The 26,257-nt window shown below is 49.4% G+C and overlaps 2 protein-coding genes across 3 annotated transcripts; one reads left to right on the forward strand and one right to left on the reverse strand.

Moving 5' to 3' along the window:
- The first annotated feature begins 6 nt into the window (after nt 1-6).
- Nucleotides 7-4,487, forward strand: Tesk1 (testis associated actin remodelling kinase 1). Of its 2 annotated transcripts, none has more exons than XM_055597662.1 (10): nt 7-363; nt 494-615; nt 703-751; nt 1,268-1,414; nt 1,738-1,820; nt 1,977-2,067; nt 2,228-2,311; nt 2,433-2,522; nt 2,629-2,758; nt 3,300-4,487. In XM_055597662.1, exons 1-10 carry the CDS (start codon nt 160-162, stop codon nt 4,181-4,183), a joined length of 1,884 nt encoding a protein of 627 aa, XP_055453637.1. In that variant the 5' UTR covers nt 7-159; the 3' UTR covers nt 4,184-4,487. The 2 variants fall into 2 exon arrangements, with proteins under 2 accessions (XP_055453637.1, XP_055453638.1); XM_055597663.1 differs by having other exon boundaries at nt 1,807-1,820.
- Nucleotides 4,488-4,653: 166 nt separating this feature from the next.
- Cd72 (CD72 molecule) lies at nt 4,654-12,257 on the reverse strand. Its single transcript, XM_055597664.1, has 9 exons — nt 12,155-12,257; nt 11,968-12,075; nt 11,388-11,462; nt 10,881-10,970; nt 10,145-10,474; nt 6,629-6,780; nt 5,954-6,057; nt 4,964-5,118; nt 4,654-4,737 (listed from the first exon to the last, which is right to left on the reverse strand). The coding sequence occupies exons 1-9, from the start codon at nt 12,234-12,236 to the stop codon at nt 4,730-4,732; spliced, it is 1,104 nt and encodes a 367-aa protein (XP_055453639.1). The 5' UTR covers nt 12,237-12,257; the 3' UTR covers nt 4,654-4,729.
- Between the last annotated feature and the right edge of the window lie 14,000 nt (nt 12,258-26,257).

Raw genomic sequence — 26,257 nt, forward strand, 5'->3', positions numbered from 1 at the left:
CGGGGGCGGGCCCAGGGCCTTCGGCAGGTCTCCCAGGAGTCCTCCGGGCGGGAGTCCCGGCGCCCGGGATCGGGTTGGGCCGGCGCCCATGGCGAGCGCGGCCTGCCCGGGTCCCGGGGACCCGGCCATGTGAAGCAGGCCCGGGCTGGGGGCCCGGCCATGGCCGGGGAACGGCCCCCACTGCGGGGCCCTGGGCCCGGAGAGGCCCCGGGGGAGGGGCCGGGGGGCGCAGGCGGAGGCCCGGGCCGGGGCCGGCCCTCCTCCTATCGGGCCCTCCGCAGCGCCGTGTCCAGCCTGGCGCGTGTGGACGATTTCGACTGCGCAGAGAAGATCGGGGCGGGTTTCTTCTCTGAAGTCTACAAGGTAGGACCCGCGGAGCGGGCAGAGGGGCGGGACCGAGCCTTGGACGGGAGGCTAGAGCTTAGGGGCCCACAGCCTGGGATAGAGATCCCATGCTTGAGCTAGGGGCACACACCGACCCTTGCCGCCCCAGGTTCGGCACCGACAGTCGGGGCAAGTCATGGTGCTGAAGATGAACAAGCTCCCCAGTAACCGGAGCAACACGCTAAGGGAGGTGCAGCTGATGAACCGGCTACGGCACCCCAACATCCTCAGGTGAACGGCCTAGCCTCTTGCAAGAGGGAGATGCGGTGGAGCCCGGCTCTCACAGCCTGTCCTTGTCTCCTCCCCGTCTTCCTTCAGGTTCATGGGGGTCTGTGTGCACCAGGGGCAGCTGCACGCTCTTACAGAGGTAAGCGATATCCACAGGCCAGGAAGGAGAGGAGGCACCACACCTCCCAGGGAAAGGGCCAGTGGGCTTGGTGGAGCTGCCTGGGGGGAACCTCAGGACCTCCAACTGGAAACTTCCTCAACTTCGCTTTGGGCAAAGCGCCTGCTAGAACCCTCAGCGGGAGCCATTCTGTGTATCCCGGGGAACAATGCTGACCCATAGGACTTTGTGCCATGATGGACGTATTTTGTATCTGTGCCCAACACAGGAGCCTCTAGCCCCGTGTGGACCAGACTAAAGCAAGAGCTGTGTGACAAAAGAATTGCATGTCTGATTATGAAATGGTTTGCTGACGTAGCTGCACATGGCTACCTTGAGGGACAGGGCAGCCTAGTATACAAACGGGAACTGTGGAGCGCAGACTCAGCCTCTGAGCTTTATGAGCCCCCTGAGTGTCCCCTGCCTTATGAGTGGCAGCCACAGAATAGAGACTGAAGCCCTGGCATTGGGTCCCCCTTTCTTTCCCCTGTGCCCCAGTATATGAATGGGGGCACCCTGGAGCAGCTGCTCAGCTCGCCAGAACCCCTGTCCTGGCCAGTCAGGCTCCACCTAGCACTGGACATTGCACAAGGCCTACGGTACCTCCACTCCAAAGGTGTGTTTCACCGAGACCTCACGTCCAAGGTAGGCTGGCCAAGGTGGGGGGGAGACGAAGGAGGGTTTGAAAGATTGCTAGCTGCTACAACTGGCCTGTGGGTGTTGGCTGGTAGATCTGTTAGGAAGTTGGGGTGGCAGGCGTTGGACATCATTCTTTAATGATGGACAGGGATGGCGTGAGGCTCCTGGGACTAAGGGTCACACTGAGTACTGAATGGTGTTACAGCGGTGGGGGCATTGGAGAAGTGGGAGGGGAGGTTGGGGTAATGTGTAGTGACACGGGACTTGGGGTATACTGGAAGAGGAGAGAGCAGGTGATGGGTGTGTGAGGGTGCTTATGTGTGTGTCAGAACTGTCTGGTCCGAAGGGAAGACCGAGGCTTCACAGCTGTTGTGGGTGACTTTGGCCTGGCTGAAAAGATTCCTGTATATAGGTGAGGTGAATGCCCTTCATACCCAAGCCTCCCAGGGTCCCCTATACTGAGTAAAACCCCAATGGTACTTCATGTGGGTGGAGAGGGGCTTGCCCCATCCCCTTTTGCTTGGGGGAGATGTCTGAATAGGAGTTTCTGACCACCCTGCCCCTGCAGGGAAGGGGCAAGGAAGGAGCCATTGGCTGTGGTGGGCTCCCCATACTGGATGGCTCCAGAGGTATTGCGGGGAGAGCTGTATGATGAGAAGGTAAGAGCCTCAAGTCCCCCAGAGACCTTAAGTAGAGCCCATCCAACAGCCCTGCTGAACATTCAGGAAGCCCCAGCCTTCACCCTTACCTCGCTGTCGCCCTTCCCAACAAGATAAGTGCCAACTGCTCCCCTTGGCATGGCCCGTCTCCTACCCCCAGGCCGACGTCTTCGCCTTTGGGATTGTCGTCTGTGAGCTCATCGCCCGAGTACCTGCCGACCCTGACTACTTACCCCGAACTGAGGTGAGGTAACCTCCACTCTGGGAGCCTCAATCCAAGGAGGGCTCCCTGGAGCTTGACCCTCACAGGGACTCAAGGAGAGCCCAGGGAAGGCCAGCTGTTAGCCCCTCCTCTGTCTTCATAGGACTTTGGCCTGGACGTGCCTGCGTTTAGAACACTGGTGGGAAATGACTGCCCACTGCCTTTCCTGCTTCTGGCCATCCACTGCTGCAGCGTAAGCCTCTTGCCCCTCCCTGACCCCTGCCCATGAGCTGTCTTTTGAGTCCCAGGTGTTGGTGAGAGGGAAACTGACCATCCTCAACCCCGTTTTCATCTATCAGATGGAACCCAGCACCCGAGCCCCTTTTACTGAAATTACCCAGCACCTGGAACAGATCCTGGAGCAGCTGCCTGAGCCCACACCCCCCTCCAAGATGCCCCTCGCCAAGGCTCCCTTGCCATACAGTCAGGGTAAGTGAGCATGACCTTGGCCAGCAGAAGTCCGCCTCTCCTGAGAGTCAGCTCTCTGGAGGAAGCCGCTCAGTGGATCTGTTAGCTGAGAAGGCTGGGTGGGAGTCAGGTGGGCTCAGGCGGGATGGAGAGCGTCTCCTGGAAGATGTTTTTCTATGGCTAGAGCCCACGGAAGCAGAGGTAGGAAACAAGGTCGAGAGGAAGCTGGAAGGAAGGGCTGGTGAGATTTGGCTCATCAGGTAAAGGCATTTGTATAAGGACCTCAGGATCTACATCATGGAAGCAGAGAACTGACTCCTGAAAGTTGTCCTCTGACCTCTGACCTCCACTGACAACTTCAATGTTCTGTGGTTCACACAGGCGAGCACACAGACACATGGATTATTTCTTTATTTATTTGTTTACTTATTAAGAAAAGTAGCTGGAAATAGCAGCCCTCCTTTCCAGAGCCCCTGTAGGACTCCACCACTTTCCTGGAGAATAATGGCCTCAGCTCTGAGCAGATGCTGAGAACAGTGATCACACACCTCTCTTTCTCCAGGGTCTGTCCCAAGAGGAGGTCCCTCTGCCACACTTCCCAGGCCGGACCCCCGGCTCTCCCGAAGCCGGTCAGACCTCTTCCTGCCACCTTCACCAGAATCACCCCCCAGTTGGGGGGACAATCTAACACGAGTCAATCCCTTCTCCCTACGGGAAGACCTCAGGGGTGGGAAGATCAAACTCCTGGACACCCCCTGCAAGCCGGCCAGCCTGCTGCCCCTGGTACCACCGTCGCCGCTGACCTCTACCCAGCTGCCCTTGGTGACCACTCCAGAGACCCTGCTCCAGCCTGAGACACCTGTTCGCCGCTGTCGCTCACTACCCTCATCCCCTGAGCTCCCCCGGCGGATGGAGACTGTACTGCCAGGTCCTGGCCCGCCCCCCATGGGCCCCTCGGCTGAAGAAAAGATGGAGTGTGAGGGCAGCAGCCCTGAGCCAGAACTCCCAGGGCCAGCCCCCCAGCTGCCTCTGGCTGTGGCCACTGACAACTTCATCAGCACGTGTTCCTCAGCCTCTCAACCCTGGTCTCGATCAGGACCTCCCCTCAATAATAACCCCCCTGCTGTGGTGGTGCACTCCCCACAGGGCTGGGCTGGGGAGCCCTGGAGCCGGGCACAGCATAGCCTTCCCCGGGCAGCGGCCCTGGAGCGGACAGAACCCTCGCCGCCCCCATCAGCTCCCCGGGAGCCAGAGGAGGCGCTGCCCTGCCCTGGCTGCTGCCTTGGCCCCTTCAGCTTTGGCTTCCTATCCATGTGCCCCCGCCCTACCCCAGCTGTTGCCCGCTACCGCAACTTGAACTGTGAGGCGGGCAGTCTCCTCTGCCACCGAGGGCATCATGCCAAGCCACCCACACCCAGCCTGCAGCTGCCTGGGGCACGCTCTTAGCACTGAGGCCAGTGATCTCAGGCTCCCAACCTTGGCCTTCAGGGTACCCTGTAAGGACAGAGCGCACTTGCTGGACAATGTCAGCCCCAGATGGGTTGACTGGCTCTTCTCCCCGTCTAGGGGAGCCTCAGCATGGTCTCAATGGGCAGAGCACTTCTGTCTGACTTCTGGGTTTGCTATCCCGTCGGGATCACCAATCTAGACACAGCATTGCTGATACACGAGACTAACACATGCAAATTATTTAAAAATATTTCAATAAAACTGCCTGGCTGGCTCCGGGCCATCCATCTACTCAGCGCTGCGCCCTGCCCTGACCCATCTCTAGTTTGGGAAGTTCTTAAGGAAGATCAGAGTCTTTTCTGGAGGCCTCTTTACTCTTCCCAGGAATGATCCAGTTTCTGGAGCAGCTTTCAAGCAGGCAGCAGGTTGCCAGACCAGGATCAGCCCTTAGCCGGGCATGCCCAAGAGTGAGGGTAGCTGGAGCAATAGCAGTGTGAAGAATTGGCAGGCGGTAGGTTAAGGATGTAGGTCACAATCCCTTGTTCACGTGTCTGGAAAAATAAAGCATCAGCGAGTTCCAGTTGGCTTTCATTAACCCTCATCCAGTTCCTCTGTGTTCTCCCGGCTCCCATTCTGTCCCAGGCCAGGCCTGTGCCCATTCTCTGCCCCGTGTACAGTGAGCCCTGAAGGTGGTGGCTGTGACGCATGAGGGAACAGGTTTCCTTCTGTCCTCTGGGGCTCTGTCGTAAGCACATGCCCAAGCTCGCTCATGCTTACCCATTTCAGTGGAGATGTCAGGAAACCTGAAAGCCTCCAGCTCACAAATGCAGGGATAAAGCTCAGTACACGTTTTTGGTTGTCTTCTCCATGCCCTAATCCATGTAGGGTATGCTATCCTGTTACAATTTTTGCTTGGAGAATTGGGTCCAGACCTGGTGAGCAGAACTGAGATACACTCTTGACCCATGCAAGGCCCTCCCTCCCCCTTGCTCTTTGCAAAATCTAGTCCAAGTCCTATGTCCTGCTAGGGCCTCATGGTTCAGGAACAGGTTTCTAACTTAAGGCCTTAAGAGCACAGAGAAAAACCATGTAAGGATCTGGCGCGATGGTGCCTGCCTGTAATCGGAGCGCCCCGTGAGACAGGCCCCCAACTCCAGGAAGTGGCCGCCCTACTTGAAGATTCCTGGAGGAAACGAGCTACTCTGCTCCCGCTCTCTCCTGGGGCAGTTCTAGTGCTCCAGTTGGCCTGGACTAAGAAGTGCAGCCTGAGTCTGGGCAGCCTGTCAAGGCTGAGCCGGTTCAATGCCAGCGCTGCTCTGGCTGTGAAGCCTTGCTAAATCCTTAGCTCCTCCGATAGATGACACAGACCTCAACCTAATAATTTGTTTTTTGAGATGAGGAAGAGGGGCTCTTGCTATGTAGTCCAGGGTGGCCTTAACTCAGAATCCTGCCTCCGCCTCCTGAGTGCTAGGATTGCAGGAATATGCACTGTAATCGTAAGTGCTGGAGACTCCCAGTACTGTGGATGTAAGATGGAGTAAGAATGCAGGCCAGTGAGATGGCTCAGCAGGTGCAGGTGAAGCCTGACCTGAGGGCCATCCCTGGGGCCCATGTGGCACCCCTCTCCCACACATTCTCTTTAACATCTTAAACAGTTGTTAATCAGAAGGAGTGAGAATCACAGTACTGATTTGTGGAAGCATTTGGGGAGCAGGACTTAAGGAAGAAACACTGTTAAGGCTTTCTCTGAGAGACTGAGTTGACTACCTCCATGTCTTCATACTTTGTACACCTTCATGCTTGTTTGTCAGCTGGACCCAATATGACATTGAAACATTTAGCAAATCCTCTAAGCCATCGGGCAGAAGAACCTGAGGGGGTTCAGAGAGGCATGTGAAGAACAATGAGAATATGGGATGAAGTGGAGACACCCTAGGGGGCCTATGAGTTTTACTTAGCAGGAGTAAGTAAACTCATGCCCCTTTAGTACATGAGTTAATTGCGCCTGCATCTTTCCAGTGCCGCCAGATACAGGCTCACTCTCCATTTCACCTCCAAGCAGAGTAAGAATTTGAAGTGGAGTCAGTCTGAACTTCTGGTCCCAGATAATCGAGTGTCAGGGGTCTGGCGCCACTCTGCCTGAGAGGCACAAGACTCAATGAAGAATTAAGCCGTCAAGGGGTAGGCTAGCAAGCCAAGACACCACTAAAGTGGAGATGGCTTAGACGCTTCAGTTCTCACCAATGCTAAGCAATCGGAGCCGTGGGACAACACGAAACTAAGATGCCAAAGCTGTCGCTATACTTACTGCCAAATAGTGTGACTGTCCGTGTCTGTCACAGGGAAGCAATGCAAACCATGCCGTGCGCAGGTGTGCACTGCCATTCCTGACTCAGTGACACACCCCTTCACACACCACCTCATGGAGAGAGGCATGCTCACCTGATAATAATATTCAGAAGTTAGTGTGAATACAGCCAGTGTGGAGGACAGAGATGTGCAGTGTTTTTGGCTCTCCTCCCAACTTCTGGGAGTATGTGAGATGTAAAAGCATCTTCTCTCCTGTTGTATCCACCCCAGTGGACAGCAGGAGTCTGCAAAGCAGAAAAAAAGACGACAGCCACAACACTTGGGATAAAGTGAACAATTGGCCAGCTGGTTGCTAACAATCAGCCCAAGGGCTACGCTAGAGGATGTCTTCATCAACTTTAGTCCTTGATCTTTGCAATCTTTTTGCCTCTTCTAGAAACATTTTGCTTCTTAACAGTATAGGGAGATTATTCTAGCAGAGTTGGTGCTACTGTCCCTGATTTCTGAAAGAATAAAATCTGCCCTGACACTGGCCAACCTTGTCTAGCTCCCACATTGATCAATGGGCTCCTCATTCATTCATTTACTCATTCATTCATTCACTCCATTTACTCCCTAACATCTCCACCGCACATGCAGAGCTTTGCCACACTCCTCCAGCCCGGGGCCACATCTCTCTCCACAATGCCGTAAACAGACAGACTTGATTCCTGTTTTTCTAAGATTATGAATACTCTCCATTTCCACATCTCCACTTTAAATGCCTATCTCTTATTTTCTGGGTTACCTTTAAGAAATGAAGTCTTTCTTTAACATCCCACACCCCACTCTGCTCTTGATCCCAATCACCTCTTATCAGTCTTAGCCCATCACCCAGAAATCATGCCCTGTCCGCTGACTCTCTCTCTCCCCTCTCTCTCTCTTATCTACATTTTCTTATGTCTCCATCCAGCTTCCTTTACTGGCTGTTCTGTACTGTGGCAATTTTTAAAATTTGGCATGACTGATTTGAAGAGAGGGAGAGAATAAGAAACATGCAGAAAGGTAGGCAAGGCCTTGAAAACTACATTAGAGAGAGCAGAGACATGTAGCCTAGGCTAGGCTCAAATTCCTCAACTTCCTGCCACAGCTCCCTAAATGCTAATGTACATGCCACCATGTCTGGCTCAATATTTTTTATTGTTTTATTAAAAGGAATAGAAAATAATGTTAAATTTTGCATAGAGAAGTTTTGCTTTCCATCCACGTTCTGTGTTTGGGCACACATTGAAATGTATCAGACCCCATCACCGATTAGATAACTAATTAGAATGGTTAGAATGGCTAGTCTAGGACAGCATAATCAGATTTGTTTTTTTAAGGATTTCCCCATAACTAGGGCTGAGTCAGTGGTTAGAGCATTTGCCACACAAGCATGAGAACCAAACTTTAGATCCCCAGAAGCTGAGTGAGGTGGCTGGAATGAGAGTGGCCCTCATAGGCTCAGCCATTTGCATGCTCAGTCCCAGCTGGTGCAACTGTTTGGGAAGGACTAGAAAGTGTGGCCTTGTGGAAGGAGGCGTGTCACTGGGTCAGGCTTTGAGGTCTCAGAAGACTCCTGCTACTCCCAGTGTTCTCTCTGTCTCCTGTGGATCTGTGGATCAAGATGTGAGCTCTCAGCTGTCTCTGCCACCCCACCTTTGCTCTGCCATCATGGGCTCCAACCCTCTGAAACCACAAACCACCCAATTCAGCACTTTCTTTTGGAAGTTGCCTTGGTCTTGGGGTTTTGTCACAGCAATGGAAGAGTAACTGAGACACACAGTGACTGTCAGGTGCCGGGAGCCCAGGCCAGCTAGTGGAAAGTCACAGACAGCTGCAACAAGGTCGTAGGTGAGAGATTTACGTTTCTGGAACCTATGAGACGTCTGTGCGTCAGGCTAGACATTTTGAGATATCTTAGCTGACATTCTTGTAGTAGCTCTTTTAGTAAACATTCTTGCGGTGTTCTGCATCATCATTAATCACCCTGTTGTGTTTTGTAAACTATATTGCTGACACATTTTCCCTTCCTGCCTTCTCCCTATAAAGTTGTGTGAAATTTTTCAAATAAACGAGAGCGAGATCAGATTATAGGTTTGCTCTCATTCTTTGTGTCTCCTTGTCTCTATTTCATTCTTTTCGCCCCTCCTTAGGAACTCATTGAACTCCCGCTGGATGGGACAGTCAGGTGAGTGGCAGCCCTCCTGTCATAACTGCCTTGGAAGGCAGTGTCAGGGAATCCTCACAGAAAGCTGACTGGAGTCATATTGATGAGATCTGGGTTTGATTGAGATACCCTGCTACAATGACTAAAGTAGAAAAACAATCAAGCATGAGTCTCTGCATGACCCGTGCATGCACAAACACATGAGTGCATACACACATGCAACATGTATGAAACACACACACAAATGGACAAAAGAAAAAAAATTATAAAAGGAAAAATTCTTCTGGTGCCATTGTGAATAATGAACTCCATTTGTGTGGGGTGAGGGTAGTTGAGATAAAAATTCAGCTGTGGCAGTTGTCCTAAAAAGACTGGGATCTGCAAAATGCAAACACCATACAGCCTTGGTGGAGTTGCCCGAGACGATAATTGTGCCCCCGACTGAAGAGGATGGAAACGGCAGTGGGGAGGAGGGGAGCTGCCTACTTCAGACCAGAGTCTCAGCGGATCAAGATGATTAATTGTGCAGTTTGTCATACCTGATGCAGGCCCAGACTAGCTGTCAGTTGAGTGTTTATTCAGACTAGTGCAACAGGACCGGGAGAACAAGAGGGGGTGTTTGGAAAAGGGACCCTGAAACCCAAGATGGATAGGGAGAGGGGTGAGGAGAAGAGTTGGCTGTTGGAAAAAAAGAAAACTGGGACTCCACTGGCTAGATGCCTTCGGAAGGTGGAAGAGTAGAGAAACCTGTTGGGCTGGGTGGCCGCAATCAGAGCAGGTGTCTGCAAGCAAACCTTGAACACATGAGCAGCTGGGATGGCAAGGTCTCAAGTATAGCTATGGGAATGCTGGCATCACTGGCGTGGGACTGAGAGTCATGGAAAGTAAGGTTAAGAAGAGGGGCTGGGAGATGTCTTAGTAATTAATGTGTTTGCCACAAAAGTATTCCCCAATGGCGGCACACACACACACACACACACACACACACACACACACACACACACACAAACGGAGGAGGGGAGAAAGAGAGGGAGATGGGAGAGGAGAGAGAGGCACACACTCACATTCACACACACGGAACAGAAGCATAAGGAAATGAGAGCTAAGAGCATGTGCCTGTGATCTTGCTATCTTAAGCTTGGTGGAAGCATCTAGATGTCCCCTGAGTCATAAAGAGATTTGGACAATGTGTGTGAGTCACTGGAGACAGCTTCCTCTTCTCTTCCCTCTCATGATCTGCCACAGTGCTGGCGCATCCCCTAAATCCAGTGTGCAGCTCAGTCCTCCTCAGTAGCCAAGTCACACAGCCCAGCTCAGCCACTGCTCTGGTTCACTGCCCCTTTCCTGAACAACTCACTGGCCCCTGAGAGCTAGACAGACCCAGCACAAGCGACTCCTGGATTCAGTCTGTTTCTCACAGGCTACTCCCCCTATCTCCCTGATCCCAGGGGGTCAGATACCTGGACAGGAGAGGAAGGACCTCAGCTTGTCCTGCATGTTTCTCCACCTCTGGCTCTGTTCCTGCCTCTTCCGCTCCTCTCTCTCCAAGTTCTCCCTGGTACTCTTTCCCTCCGACTGGCAGGCCTGTAGCTGCTGCTCAGTGTTCTCATGAATCTTCTGCTTCTCCTGTAACGTGTCCTGACTCAAGGTCAGCTCTCTCTGAGACTCCTGAAGATCCACCTCCTTCTGTCCTAGCTGTACCGTCTTCTCCCTGAGCTGCTGCTGCAAGCTGCTGTTGGTGGCTTCCAAAATCCTGGTCACCTGCCGGAATTGCTGAGACACCTGCAGATCTGTTTGGCCATAGGAGAGACTGGTTGGGTTAGCAACACACACCTGTATCTCAATCCAGGGAAGGCTGAGTTAGGAAGATAGCAAATTCGAGGTCAACCTGGGCTACATATGGAGACTCGTGTGTGTAAGGGGAGGAGGGGGTAAAGAGAAACTTGAGATCACTTCCTCCAGCTACAACCTGGTACCCTAAAACTTCAGTATTCTGAATTTAGGATCCGAGTTTAAGGAAATCCTGAGCTGGGAGGAAGGCAGGACACTCCAGGACAGACCTGGCTGGAAACCAGACCCTAAAGCCAAGGATGTTGGCACAGTATCTTTTTGAGCCTTCCTGAAGAAAGGCCACTTGGGGGAGAGAAGGGAAGATGTTTAGAATGAAGAGTGGGAAATGGGGACACCCATACTCACAGCGAACTCCCAGGCAGATGACAGCCATCCCTAACATCAGGCAGGCCAGGAGAAGGCCAAGCAAGAAGTATTGCAAGCAGACTGTGGGACCTGAGGGGACACGGATGATGGGCAGTTAGCCCCAGGGAAGAATGTATACAGTGAGACAGAGAGAACAAAAACATGCCTACACGGGCTTTGTGTGGCTGGGAGCTAGGGACTGCAGCTGGTGAGAAGAATTGAGAGGGACATTACCTGGCGGAAGAAACGAAATTCCATACAGGGAAAGGGACAATCCCAACAGGGAAATGATTATCTGGATTGATAGGTAATGGAGTGGCTGGGCTGTGGTTGAAGTCCCATAGGCTCAACTGGGGCACAACCCAGCTCCACCCCTCCGGGATGCACACACGGGCACAAGGAGTGGGGCATTCCTGCCCTGTGCCCACAGGCCAGGCAACTAGTGAATGGTGCGCTGGGCTGCAGGCCAGGCCAGGCGGCGAGTGAGGGGGTACTGAGAATACATACACGGGGGAATCCACCCCACGGCAGACGGCTTCGAAGAGCTCCAGGACGCAGTGTTTGGCTGCTCTGACTTGACCCCTGCCAAAGGGAGCGCCCAAAGAGAGGGTGGAAAGTCCCAGTAACCTCCCTTCTCCCCACCCCCACACCATGCCGAGACATTGTCCTGGGCTGAGTGGGACAGCCTGTCACTCTGGGGACCTCATCTCCTGCCCCTGGGGGCCCCTGTGGGCTTTGAGATGGACCCAGTTCACTCCTGCTTAACCCCGGAAGTTCCACACAGGGAGGTCCTCACCCAAAAGCCCTTTTGTGTCGCCTTAGCACACCCCTGTCGTATTCCTCTCCTTTATCTCCTCCTTACTGTCTCCTTAGGGGCTCTGTCTGTGACCCTTCATCCTTTTCCACATCCTTCCCACTGCCGTTTCCCACCGAAACCCACCGGGCTGCCCTGGTCCTGACACCAGCTTAGGGTGAGAACCCTTTTGTCTTCCCCTGGCTCTCACAGAGGGCCCTGCTTCTTTCTCCAAGACTGCTCTGCACTCCCCAGATGAAGACACCCTCCTCAGACACCCCTGGGCCTTCATACCTGCTTTGTCCACTAATGCAGGGAAAGCCAAGCCTGATGGCACCCCTGGGATTGAGGACACTTGCACATTTTCATAGGTGAGTTCCCCATCCTCATAGGCCTCACCATCTGTAAAGGTAAAGGTCCAAAGTAGGTGTCCAGAACAAGCTCTGTGGGATGGGATGGGATTGAAGGAGGCAGGCCTTACCCTGTCCCATGTGGTTAGACAAGCTGCTCTTCAAAGGCCCCTTCACAAAGCGCAGGTCTGCGTAGGTGATGGCATCAGCCATGGCGCAGGGCACCTCTACCTCCTCCTGGTCACTCGGCTGATCGACTGGCCCACACCTCCCCACCGCTCCCCTCTCTTCAGCATTGAGTTCTCTGTGAGTGGAAGCCTCAGTGCTTTGCACTGTGACGACAAGTCACGAAAGAGGAAGGCTCTGGCAGATGGACTCAGTGAAGCAGAAGAGGTCTTTGGGTTGGAGCCAGGGGGCCATAGAGGGAGACTGGAGTTCAAATTACAGGTGCCGAAGCTAGCCTGGACCTGTGTCCAGCCAGAGGCCCCTCCTTGTGTATCCTAGGCTCGATTTGGCCTCCACTGTGCTTAAAGATCCTTGCACGGGTCCCTGTGTGTTCACTGGCTGGCCACTCCCTCCTGACTGCCAGTCCCTGAGATCTGTCAATGCAGAGTTGTTTTGTTCTTAACCGACCCAGGACATTACCCCAATCACTGCTCCAGGCTGCAGCTTCATCCTCAACCATCAGATCTGGGGTTCCTACCATGGAACCTTACTCCTCCTTGTTCTGGGGTTTCCAGTAGGCCCATGGGCTACCAGGAGGAGGTCTTTCATTTGGTAGCTCAGATAAGGCTCATGTTCCCCGTTTAGCATGGAGTGCTCACGAGGTGAGCCTGATTCCTCTCCTGCTTGCTGACCTGTCACTCAGAAGCCATTCCTGGGAATGTGACAGCCTTTTGGAGGGTGATAGGGAGGCAGGAGCAAGTTGTTTTTCCCCTGTGAACACCCCAGCCTCCCCCCTTCATAGTCTCACCACACCGATGTGTACCTGACCACACCTGTGCACAGGTGTCTCCTTCCCCACCCACCCTTCCCTTGACATCCTGTGGGCTCCTCTGTGTTCCCACATCGAACCCTCTCAGGAATCAGTGTCTACCCGGCAGCTGCTCAGGAGCAGCTCTGGACTGGGCTGAAGGACTAGCCTGGAGCACAGGTAGATTTCACACACCCCTCTAGGGAGGGGGAGAGGAAACTATGAGTGTAGGATTCAAAAGGGATATGGTGGGCTAGAGAGCTAGCTCAATGTTTAGAAGTACTGTTTCAATTCCCACCACCCACATGGCCATTCGCAACCATCTGTAGCTCCAGTTCCAGGGGATCTGATACCCTCTTCTCACCACCCTGGGCACCATGCATGCTCGTGCTGTATAGCATACATACAAGTAAAACACTCATACACATAAGATAAAACAAAACTTAAAAAAAGAAGAAGGGGCTGGGCTGTGATCCCAGAGCCTGGGAGGCAGAGGCTGGCGGATCTGGTGAGTTTGAAGCCAGCCTACAGAGTGTGCTCCAGGACAGCCAGGAATACACAGAGAAACCCTGTCTCAAAAAAAACAAAAACAAACAAACAAATAAAAAACAAAGAAGATGAAAGAGGAGGAAGAGGAGAAAAAGGAAGAAGAGGAGGAGGAACGAGGAGGAGGAAGGGGGCAACAGCTGTGGCTTCCTAAGTAGAAGTAAGGCAAAGAGATTTCCCCTTGTTCTAGTTAAGTTCTTCCCTATAAGGGCCTGGGGGCTAGAGGCGCAGTGGGCTCAGTGGAACAGTGGAAATGTGACAGTCTGGACACAGTTCTCACATAGACACACACAAAACCCATTGTTCCACCATGCTCATCACCACGCTTTCATCTCAGCAATCAGGAGGATGAGGCAGGTGCAGGGAATCCCTGTGAGTCAGAGGCTAGCCTGGTCTACGCCATGAGTTCTAGGCTGGCCAGGGTTATATACTGAGACCCTGTCTCAGAGAGAGACACAGAGAGGGAGCGACAAGAAGAGGCTTTTAGAGGAGACTACCAAGCCCACTCAGTTATTGTAGGTGAGGAGGTGAAGAGGAACTTGCAGACAGTGGCAGGAAAGAGGGCTGTGAGAGAGGGCAGTGTGCACCCAGGGTGCTCCTGAGGTGCTCTTACTACAACGTGGCTTCTTATGAGAGTCCCAAAGGCCCTCATGGCTTGGAGGTTGAAGTGAGCTGAAACCGGATGAGATTTGGAGGTGAGGAAACTCACCCCCTTTGGGCCACATCTGTCCCCACCACCACCAGCAGCTGTCCTGCAGCTGTGGGGAGGAAGAAAGAAAGGGAAAGTTCCTGGCCACATGCTGCCAGCTCACGTGACTAATGGTGTTTGGCGGGGCCAGCTGATGTCGGGAGAGTTTTTTGACAGTGGCATAGTAGAGCCTGCCTGCACCAGAGAAAGTGGCCCCGAGGCTGAGGAGCAAGCACACCATCTCCTGAGGAAGGTGTCTGAGGGGAGGCAGGTGGGTACGTGGGGTGTGTGTGTGTGTGTGTGCGCGCGCGCACACACACACACTCGAGAGCGCACTCTGTGGCCTGTGGGGGGGGTGTGTCTGTGGGACGTAAGTGTCTGCGTCAAAGTCCCCCTGGAGAATGACACTCAATGGACCCATGTGGGCTGAGGCTGCTGGTGAGAGCTGTCATCTTTTGCCATCTTCAGAGAAGCCATCATGGGTCAAGACAACAGGTTTACACATTCTTTCTTGAGGTTCGTTTCCTATGGCTTCTCGGCAGCTGTTAACGGTCCCTGCTCATTAAAGTTTCCAACAGCCAGGGCCTCCCCCAGATACTGGGCAGCGGGGTGGTGGCTCCCCGGGGGCCTGTGTGCAGTGTGAGAGTGAGTGGGAGGGCACAGAGCAGCTGGTGTCGGGGACGGCTGGGACAGCCAGGGCGGTGCCTCTGTGCTCCACAGCGTGTGGGGGCGGCCAGAGCGTGAGTGACTCTAAGGACCTGGCAGGATTCCTCGGACTTGAGACAATGTCTCAGTTCTGAGAACCCATTACACAGGTGGCTATGACCTGAATGTCAGGTTAGCTGCCCAAGTGCATCTTCTAATACGGAGAACAGCATCTGTGAGAGTCTTAAGAACACATCTAGATGGAGCTGGGCAGCGAGTGCCCCAGCACGCCCAAATGGCCTTACACTTCTTCAGCACGGGTCTGGTTTCCCTCCTCTTTAGCCCTTTTGGTGATGTTGAACTGTCTCTTCATGGATTCCCTTCAGTCTGTCAGCTTGCAGTGTCCATGTCGAAGACTCCTAGGGAATGAATGTGACAGATCCTGTGGGCTGAGGATGCCTGTGAGGGCTCCTGTCTATATGCCTTGATTGACATATGGGAGCTGAGTAAGGGGAGCAATTCTCGCCCTTCCTGGCTGTACATGAAGGTCTTTGTATTGGCATTTTCATTACCTTTCAAAGCTGGACATGCAAAAGGGGGTCTGATCCCCAATTCTACCCACACTGTCCAGATGTCAGGAACACGAGGGCTTTAGGAACTGAGAGGTCAGAGCTGTGCATTTCAGGATCACAGTCACCTAAGATCTGATAGCATGCGGACAAACGCCAAATCATTGCCTTGCCTGGACTCTCCCCCTACTTTCAACAGAGAACGAGTTGTCAAGGCTGATGGGAGGGGGGCACAACTGTGAATTTTCTACATGGAAAGAGGTTCATCTGTATCATTTTGGTCATGCAAGTACAGCAAGCCTCAGGAAGACACTGAGCTAGGCTGTACCTTCATCATCACTGTAAGCACTGGCCCCTGGCAAGCCCTAACCAACTGATGGTGAAGGAGTAAGGACATCCAAAAACGTTCATACGCTAATCCCAGCTGCCTACAGATATGGGACTTTACCTGACACAATATGGCCCTGCTCCAGTGAAGGCCCTTACACGGGCAATCACACGCTCTATCCTGGTCATCTCAGTTTAATTTCAGGAAACCTCAAGATAGGAGAAGAAAGTAAGAGAGCTGAGATACAAGAACTCAGCCCTTGCTGGTTTTGAGGGAAAGGGGTCAGTGAGCCAAGGTGTGTGTGTGTGTGTGTGTGTGTGTGTGTGTGTGTGTGTGTGTGTGTTTTCAAGACAGGGTTTCAATAGTCCTGGCTATTCTGGAACTCACTCTGTAGATAGACCAGGTTGGCCACAAACTCAGAAATCAGCCTGCCTCTGCCTCCTGGGTGCTGGGATTAAAGGTATATGCCACCACTGCCCATTTTGGGGTATAACTTTTAAAGAGGCCTTTTCTAAAGTTTATGTCTCCTGCTAGTAAAGCCTTGATTGATTTCTAGACTGTTAGTTACAAACGAAATAGTAACTTGTATGATCCTAGCACTTGGGAGGTACAGGTTCAAGGGTAGCAAGTTCAGCGCCAGCTTGGACTATATTAGACCCTATCGCCTCCCACTCCTCTCCTCCCTGCCAAAAAGACTTGTCCAAAGTGACATAGTGCAGAGCTGATCTTATATCTGTGGAGTCCTGTTCTTTCTGTCACATTACAGCATTGTCTCTGACCAGAAAACTTACCCCCTGCTGCTTTAACTGCCATAAACATGGTCGCCCAACAGATATGTTTTCTTTCATCTTTCTTTCTTTTTAAATGATTTATTTTATTTATTTTAGACAGGGTCTTTCTGTAGCTCTGGCTGTACTAGAACTTGATATGTAGACCAAGCTAGCCTCGGAACTCACAGAAATCTGTTTGCCTCTGCTGGGATTAAAGGTACTGATATCTAGCAAGATCTTTTCTTAAATAAATACATAAATAAAACCTGTGACAATAACTTCTAAGTCAAAAGGACAGCTGTGGACATTTAGTTGCATCATGAAAGGAACTTGTGACTTGATCTCTGAATCTCAAGACTGCTGGTGGATCTCTGGTGACTTGCCTCAGGCTTTCCTGTGGTCCAGTGACATACAAGGCACCTTGATTCTGCAAATAACAGTGATGTGAAAATAAGAGCAAGCATGGAAAGGCAAACTCAAGATCCAAACATTGGTACATGTCTGTAACCCCAGTGCTTGGGAATTAGGGGTAGGATGGCTGGAGCTGGCTGGTCTACACAGAAAATTACTGGCCAGCAAAGACCACATGGCAAGACCCAACTGAAGAAGAAAATGAGGAAGAGGAGGGGGAAGAAAAAGGAGAAGAGGAAGACAAAGAAGACACTCAGACATTACAGTGGTTCAAAATGATGGCTCAAAACCCAGAATGAAGTGTCATGAAGAAACACAAGGGCATTTAAAGAAAAATGAAATTGGGGATTCAAAACTCAATTATAGCCCCAGGGATGGAAGGGATTTGGGGTTAACAATGATTTATGTACCAAAGTTCAAGAAACTGGTCATGGTGGTGCTTGCCTTTAATCCTGCACTTGGGAAGCAGAGACAGGTGGGTCTCTGTGAGTTCAAGGGTGGCACAGTCTCCATAGTGAGCTCCAGACCAGCCAGGGCTGCATGGTGAAGTGGTCCTCAACCTCCCTGATGCTGTGACCCTTTAATACAGCTCCTCATGTTGTGATGACCCCTGTTGGAGTTCCTTCTTAACTCTATTTTATTTACATTTCTTACAGCTCTTTCTCCCTTCTCCACCCCAATCACTTCCAACACCCAACACCGGAGGGGAGAGGAAAATGGTTAGTGGGGAGAAGGGACGGAGTTTTTCTTAGCTACTTCCTGCTGGCTTTGGGTCGTTGGGTTCCTTAGGACAGGTCTAATCCTCTAGGAGATCTCCAACTTCTTGTCATGCATCAACAGCAACCAGGAGCAGCATGGGGGGGGGGGGGCTTACCAGCAGCCTTCTTTCTCAGAGCGCCCTTTCTCTCTCTGGGCCATGGCATTTATTTCCTCTCCAGAGTCTCAGATTTAAACTATCTGTAGCTGGCAAAGCTCTGAGAGCCTGCACCAGGCAAACAGTTTGTTGCTGTGAACCATTTAATAAGTCTCATATCCTACACCTGGGATCAAAGCAAAACCATGTTAAATCCACAACACCCAACCATAACATTATTTTTGTTACTACTTCATAACTGAAATTTTGCTACTGAGGGGTGTCTCAGTTCCTAAGACCATTGGTAACATGTGTTTTCTGGTAGTTGTAACCCACAGGTTAAGAACCACTGACATATTAAGACTGTGTCTCAAAAAAAAAAAAAAAAAAGTTCAAGAAGAGAAAAAGTTATCAGAGATTAGCTGGGTATGGTAGCACACACCTTTGATCCCAGTACTCAAGGAGGCAGAGGTAGGTGGATCTCTATGAGTTTGAGGCCAGCCTAGTCTACAAAAGTGAATCCAGGACAGACAAGGCTATCACAGAGAAACACAGTCTTGAAAAACAAACAAAACAAAACAAAACAAAAATTTATCAGGCATTTTACACTTGAGCAGGTCTTAGCAAGTACGCCCTCCTTAAGCTGGAAATTCAGAAGTCACTGCTTGTCAACTTGTTTTAAGCCACCTAGCTGACATGGGGGATTGTGACAAACCACTGTCTAGCTCTGTTAGCATCTGTTTCTAGCCCTGGCTCAACAACTCTTCTAAGGGGGCAAAACTCTGCCAATAAGGCAGCCCTGGAACCCCCCCCCCAACATTGTGGTTTGTGACCCCTCATCCCCTCAGCTCCAGTTGGTTAAAAGAAGCAAGCAGGGAACAGAGCACCCTGTCACCATCCAGTGGCCTAGAAATCAGCGGTGGTATGAGCCATCCAGTGTTCACACTCAGAAAGTGAAGCAGAAATCATGGAGATGACTACGTGGCAGGAGCTGGTGTCAAATGCGTGCTTCCAGAGAGTCTCTGCTGGCCCACAGAGCACAGCCTGTACTTATGGCAACCGTGCCTGACTCACGACTCTCACACTGAGGTGAGTGAGGAGCCTGGCAGGGGTGTTTGACCCTGAATATCATCTGGAGACAGACAGACACAGAGTAGGAGCATACAGTAGGGGTGTCCCAGTGGTCCTTGGTGCCCCATGCCCCGTGATACACCCACAAACTGACAACTTGAACACCATCTGGAAATGGGCCCAGTAGTGAGGGCTCAGAAGCCTCAGAGGGGAAGTCTTGTTACACCAGGCAAGCTGTCGTATCGTGAGCACCGCTTAATGGAGTCCAGAAACAGACAGCAGTAGATGAAAAGGAAGAATATCAGCTCAGCTTTAGAAGCAACTGCACAATGGGGATTTTATGTATGTTTTATTTCCCTTCCTCCTTCTTTTTAAAGAAACTGACTTGAGAAGCGATGACTGCATACACTTAATTTCTAAGCCAACTGTGAAGGTGTCAGGCATTACCAGTATCAGGTGTCAGGCATGGAAACTGGTGTAGGAACTCCCCGGGGCCTCATCACTAGTTATGGGAGATGTTTCTGAGGGCACATACTCTTCAGTGGCTCTCAAAGATCCCAGGTTTTCAGCCTGCTTCCACCCTGAATATGAAGTGGATCCCATTTTTAGGTTGAATTGAGCATATGGACCTTTAGTGAATTTGTGTATATTTTCTCTTAGCAAGTTGAATTTCCTCTGTTGAATTTATAACAAAATCCTTTGCTCACATTTTTTCTCTCACCATAATTTTGCTTTGAAAAAATTTAAGCCTAAAGGAAAGTTGAAAGAATGATACAATGAAAACCACTATGTCTTTTATGTGGCATGTCAGCCAGTCCCGGGACCAAAAAGGAGTATGGCTGTCAGGGTATGTGTGTTCGTTCACATATGCTCATGCTGTAGGAGAATGTGGGCTGCCCTGGGTCTTTGTGTGCCTTGGTTTGATTTTTGAGACAGGGTCTCACTCTGAAGCATGGGCTGGCCTTGGACTCACTATGATCATTCTTCCTGGTCTTCCAAATGCTGAGATTGCAGGCATGTCCTACCACACGCCATTCTTCACAACAGTATTTTGGTTGCCGACAGAGAAAATACAGAATATCACAAGATTATAATGGAGCTAAAAAGATGTCTTTCTGCCTAATACTTTTTGTTTAGATAGATAAAAACCATTATGTTACAGTGTCCCACATTATTTCATGCAGAAACATGGCATAGAGGTTTGTATACTAGGGACAAAAGGCTCTATCATATAGCCAAGGAGTATAGGAAGCAATGCCATCATATAGCCTATGGGTGGTCACACAAAGACAAAGTTGCCCAATAAATCTTCTAAATGTATTCAATGGAAGGTTATTCTGTACACACATGCCCACATACCCCTTCACTCCTGATGCTGAAGCTTGGAATCTGCAGAGTAGGCTCAGTGGAATGGGAAAACTGGGGAGAGTAAGGATAAGCAAGGATCCATGGGGGCAGACTGGAACCTGAATCAGCCCTAAGGCTGTGGCGAAACAGAAAAAGTTATGTTTTTACACAGCAGGCTCTAATGCCAACCTGGGGTACAAGGCACTCACTAAGGGTCTAGGCTGCACCAATACCATTTCCATATTTTTCCGGTGAAATTGTCACATTTCTATATGAATACTCACCCACTTTGGGCTTCTTTCCTTCATCCCACTGGGCAATCTTTGTCCTTTACCTTACCTTGCAGGCTGCACTGTGTTGGAGAATGCTGCTCTCCCATCAAAAGAGCCACTGCCATCTTATCAGTGCAGCTGTGACTGCCTGCAAGAAACTCTCAAGATCAAGTCTGTTGACTTTTCCTCACAGAAGAGCATGGAGAGAAACCTGAGACTCTAATCTGAAATCCCAGCCACTCTTACACTTTCATCCTGGACGTGTGTAAGCCCTCACCTGCTGCAGTGATTGCAGGAGGTCTTCACAGATGGTTAGCTAAGGGGCTCCAGTCACAGCCACAGGGAAGCTGTTACCCACGCTGGGTTAGACATCTCAGTGGCATGACTGCTTTGAGGTCACCCACACTTTTGTAACTACTCAAGCTCTGTCAGTCAAATAAAGTCATTGCTTCATCAAGCTGGACATCAGTAGAATTGTCCCCCATATGGAAAGTGTACATATTTATTTATATTTACTCAAGGAAAGTTCAAGAAGCAGTTGATGCAGAACCTAGGATGAGTTTGCAGACCAGGGACTTTGTCTCTGCTACAGTGATGAGATGTATAACTGAAGCTCAACTGTCAAGGGCGACGTGTCTTCAAGGGAATTTTGAGGTGGGCATCTTCATGTGCAGTGGAATGGCACACAACCTCACTGTAGCCACATGTGCATGGCCCCTTTTATGGTTAATAAGAAATGCAATTGAAGGTGAATTGTCTTCCTCGAGGGAAAGTCTCAGTGAAGGTCTGTGAGGGCTATTCCAGTGGGGCTATCTTCCTCTGTGTGTTACGGAGTGGCATGCCTTCTTGGTGAAATTTATTTGTCAAGAAAGTAGAGACATCCAAGAATGGCTGATGAATCAGAGAATACCTTTCAGCCTCTGGAAGTAGTGTACACAAAAGAGGGCTATAAGGAAGCTACAGCAGAAGCCAGGGCAGGAACTCAATCAGTTAGGACTGCTGCTTACCAGCTCACTCATTATCGTGCTAAAGGCTGTCTGTCTCAGACAGCCCAGCCCACCTGTAGGGGCGCTGCTCACAGTCTCTCACAGACACTGCTCTAGACCAATCTGATCTGGGAATTTCTCAGTTGGCTACGACAAGTTGACAGCAAAACTAGCTCGGTCAGCTGCCCAGCAGACAGAACTAGATGTTTTAGTCCCTATTGCTGAAGACACTGTATTCTTTTGTTGCAGAATCTGAAGAAACCAATATGAAACGGGGCTGGGGGTCCTCTCCCTGCTGGCTAGTTCATGGTGCTGTAAGGGGCTGTGCAGATTGCTGGGGGAGAATTGTTCCCAGCAGTCTGAGGCTTGGACCCTGGAGCTACACTATGAAAATGCTACTGGAGTTGTGCCAGTTAGTGCAATAGTGGCACAAACAGCTAATGGATACAACCACAAACTTTCTGATTGGATTTAAGGCTTACTCCAAAAGGCAGAATTTACATCTGGAACTGTCAACCAGAACAAAAACCTGTGGCTGAGGAGGTCCTAGGCCCTAGTGAGGAAGCAACTGCTTTCTTTCAGTTTTTTGTTTTTGTTTTAATACGACAAGGTTTCTCTGTGTAGTCCTGGCTGTCCTGGACTCACTTTGTAGACCAGGCTGGCCTGGTACTCATGGCCTTGAACTCATATCAATTGCCTGCCTCTGCCTCCCTGAGTGCTGGAATTAAGGGCCTGCTCCACTACACCTGGCAACAACTGCTTTCTTAATGGAATATGATAGCTCTGTCAAATTGTTTTCTAAATATTTAGTTTTAGGTCCATAGTTTATTGCTGCTGTCAGCCTTGGTTAAGGAATCTTGTTTTTTGTTTGTTATGTTTTTGTTTTGTTGTTGTTTAGGTTGGTTTTTTTGTTTTCATAATTTTCAAAACAGGGTTTCTCTGTGTAGCCCTGGATATCTTGGATGGCCTTGAACTCATAGAGATCCACCTGCCTCTGCTTCCAAGTGCTGGGATCAAAGGCCTTCACCACTACTGCCTAGCTAGGAAGCTCGTTTTTGTTTTGTTGTTGTTGTTTTCATTTATTTAATTTCTTTACAACCTGATTCTAGCCCCCTCCCTCCTCTCTTTCCACTCTACCCTCACATCCTCCTCCCCCCATTTTCCCTCCTCCTTCTCAGAGAAGGGGAGGCCCCCAAGGGGTACCAACTCACTTTGGCACCTAAAGTCTCAATGGAATTAAGCACATCCTCTCCCACCGAGACCTGACAAGGCAGCCTAGCTAGGGGAAAGGGATCCAAAGGCAGGGAACAGAGTCAGAGACAGCCCCTCCTCCCATTGTTAGGGGTCCACATGCTGACTAAGGTGCACCTCTGCTACATAGGTGTAAGGGGTCTAGGTCAGTCCATGCTCTTTGGTTGGTGGGTCAGTCTCTGTCAGCCCCCATGGGCCCAGGTTAGTTGACTCTCTAGGTCTTCTCGTGGTATTCTTAACCACTCTGGCTCCCTCTGTCCTTCTTCCCAGTTTCCACAAAACTCCCCAAGCCTGGCCTATTGTTTGGCTGTGGGTCTCTGCATCGGTTTCCATCAGCTGCTGGACAAAGTCTCTCAGAAGACAGTTATGCTAGGCTTCTGTCTGTAAGCATAGCAAAGCATCACTTATAGTGACAGGGTTTGGTTTTCTCCCATGGGGTGGGTGAGTCATTGTGTGGACATTCCCTCAATCTCTGCTCCATCTTTATCCTGCACATCTTGTAGGCAGGATAAGTTTTGGGTTGAAGGTTTTATGGGTGGGTTGGGGTCCCTCTTCCTCCACTGGAAGTTCCTCCTGCTGCTAGGAGTCTCAGCTAAGGTCTTTCATCCCCATAGATACCCAGGAGTCCCCCCTGTCCCAGGGATACCCACCCAACAGATTTTTGTTATCTCTCCCAGTCCTCCCTCCTCACCTCCCCCAACTCTCCCCACACCTGACTCCCATCCCCACCCTCTCTCCCACCTAACTCTCTCCCTCCATCTACTTCAGATGTCTATTTTATTTCCTCTTCTGAGTGAGATTCAAGCATCCTCCATTAAGCCCTCCTTGGTTTCTTTGAGTTTGTGGGGTTGAGTATGGTTATCCTGTATTTACGGATAATATTCACGTATAAGTGAGTACCTACTATTCATGTCTTTCTGAGTCTGTTTTACCTTACTCAGGATGAACTTTTCTAGTTCCATCCATTTGCCTGAAAATTTCATGATGTCCTTTTTTTAAATTTAAATTTATTTTTATGTCCTTATTTCTAACATCTCAGTAGTATTCCATTGTGTAAATGTGTCATGTTTTCTGTATCCATTCCTCAGCTGAAGGACATCTGGGTTGTTTCCAGTTTCTGGCTATTGCAAATCAAGCTGGTAGGGAGGAGCATCTTTCTGGTATATGCCCAAAAGTGGCATAGCTGAGTCTTGAGGTAGAACTATTCCCAATTTTCTGAGAAACCTCCAGATTGATTTCCAAAGTGGTTGAGCCAACTTTGCACTCCCATCAACAATGGAGGAGGGTTTCCCTTTCTCCACATCCTCGCCAACATGTGCTGACACTTGAGTTTTTATCTTATCCATTCTTTAAGATGGAATCTCAGAGTCATTTTGATTTGCATTTTCCTGATAACTAAGGATGTTTCTTGAGTTCTTTATATATTTTGGATATTATCCCACCGTCAATGTAGGATTGGTGAAGATCTTTTCTCATTATGTAGGATGCCGTTTTGTCCTATTGACAGTGTCCTTTGCCTTATAGAAGCTTCTCAATTTTATGAGGTCCCATGTATTAATTGTTGGTCTTAGTGCCTAAGCTATTGGTGTTCTATTCAGAAAGTTGTCTCTTGTGCCAATGAGTTCAAAGCTAGTCCCTGCTTTCTCTTTTATTAGATTTAGTGTATCCAGTTTTGTGTTGAGGTCTTTGATCCACTTGGAGTTGAGTTTTGTGCAGGGTGATAAATATGAATCTATTTGCATTCTTCTACATGTAGACATCCAGTTAGTTTAGCACCATTTGTTGAAGATGCTTTTTCTCTCCATTGTACTGTTTTGGCTTCTTTGTAAAAAATCAAATGTCTGTAAGCATGTGGGTTTATTTCTGGGTCTTCAATTTGATTCCATTGATCTACTTGTCTGTTTTTATGCCAATACCATGGTTTTTATTACTATTGCTCTGTAGTACATCTTGAAATCAGAGAAGTTCTTTTATCGTACAGGATTGTTTTAGCTATCCTGGGTTTTTTACTTTTTCATATGAAGTTGAGAATTGTTGTTTCCAGGTCTCTAAAGAATTATATTGTAATTTTGATAAGAATTGTGTTGAATCTGTATATTGTTTTTTATAAGATGTCAATTTTTACTATGTTAATCCTACTGATCCATGAGAATGGGAGAGCTTTCCATCTTCTGATTCTTTTTTAATTTCTTTCTTCAGAGACTTGAAGTTTTGTCATACAGGACTTTCACTTGTTTAATAAGAGTTATACCAAGATATTATATATAATTTGTGGCTATTGTAAAAGGTTTTGTTTTCTAATTTCTTCCTCAGCCCATTTATCACTTGTATAAAGGGGGGATACTGATTTTATTTTTTTGTAGTTAATTTTTTATCCAGCCACTTATTAAGGTTGTTTATCAGCTACAGGAATTCCCTGGTAGAATTTGGGGTCTCACTTATGGATACTATTATGTCATCTGCAAATAGCGATAATGTTATGTCTTCTTTTCCAATTTATATCCCCTTGATCTCCTTTAGTTGTCTTATTGCTCTATCTAGGAATTCAAGTACTGTGTTGAAGAGATACGGAGAGTGGGCAGGCTTGTCTTATCCCTGATTTCAGTGGGATTGATTTAATTAATCTCCATTTAGTTTGATGTTGGCTATAGGTTTGCTGTATATTTTGCCTTTATTATGTTATGTATGTACCTTATAGCTCAGATCTCTCCAAGACTTTAAAGTTTTTTTTTTTAAGATTTATTATGTATAGTGTTCTGTATGCATAGCCAGAAGAGGGACCAGATCTCATTGTAGATGGTTGTGAGCCAGTGCTCTTAACCTCTGAGCCATCTCTCTAGCCCCTCTTCAAGACTTTCAACATGACTGGGTGTTGGATTTTATCAAAGGCTTTTTCAGTATCTAATGAGATGATCATGTGGGTTTTTTTTTCCAGTTTCTTTATATGGTGGATTACACTGATGGATTTTCATATGTTGAACTGTCCCTGCATGCCTGGGATGAAGCCTACTTGATCATGGTGGATGATATCTTTGACGTGTTCTTGGTTTGGGTTTGCAAGTGTTTTATTGAGTATTTTTGCATAAATGTTCATATGGGAAATTGGTCTGAAGTTCTCTTTCTTTGTTGAGTCTTTGTGTAGTTTAGGTATCAGGGTGACTGTGTCCTCATAGAATGAGTTTGGCAATGTTTCTTCTGTTTCCATTTTGTGGAATAGTTTGAGGGGTGTTGGTATTAGCTCTTATTTGAAAGTCTGATAGAATTCTATGCTAAAACCATCTGGCCCTGGGCTTTTTTTTTTTTTTTTTTTTGGGAGATGTTTAATGACTGGGAAGCTTGGTTTTTAAGTAAGCAGCGTTTACTGAAAAGAGGCTGGCAAGACGGCTCAGCTCAGTGGGTAAAGGTCTCTAGAGCTCACAAAGGAGAAGAGGAGCACCAATTCTCCCACGTTGTCCTCTGACCTCCCCAAGCCTCACACACACACACACACACACACACACACACACACACACACACACACACAC

Source organism: Psammomys obesus, unplaced genomic scaffold, assembly GCF_907164565.1.
Source record: "Psammomys obesus unplaced genomic scaffold, mPsaObe1.curated_primary_1811, whole genome shotgun sequence".
NCBI lineage: Eukaryota > Metazoa > Chordata > Mammalia > Rodentia > Muridae > Psammomys > Psammomys obesus.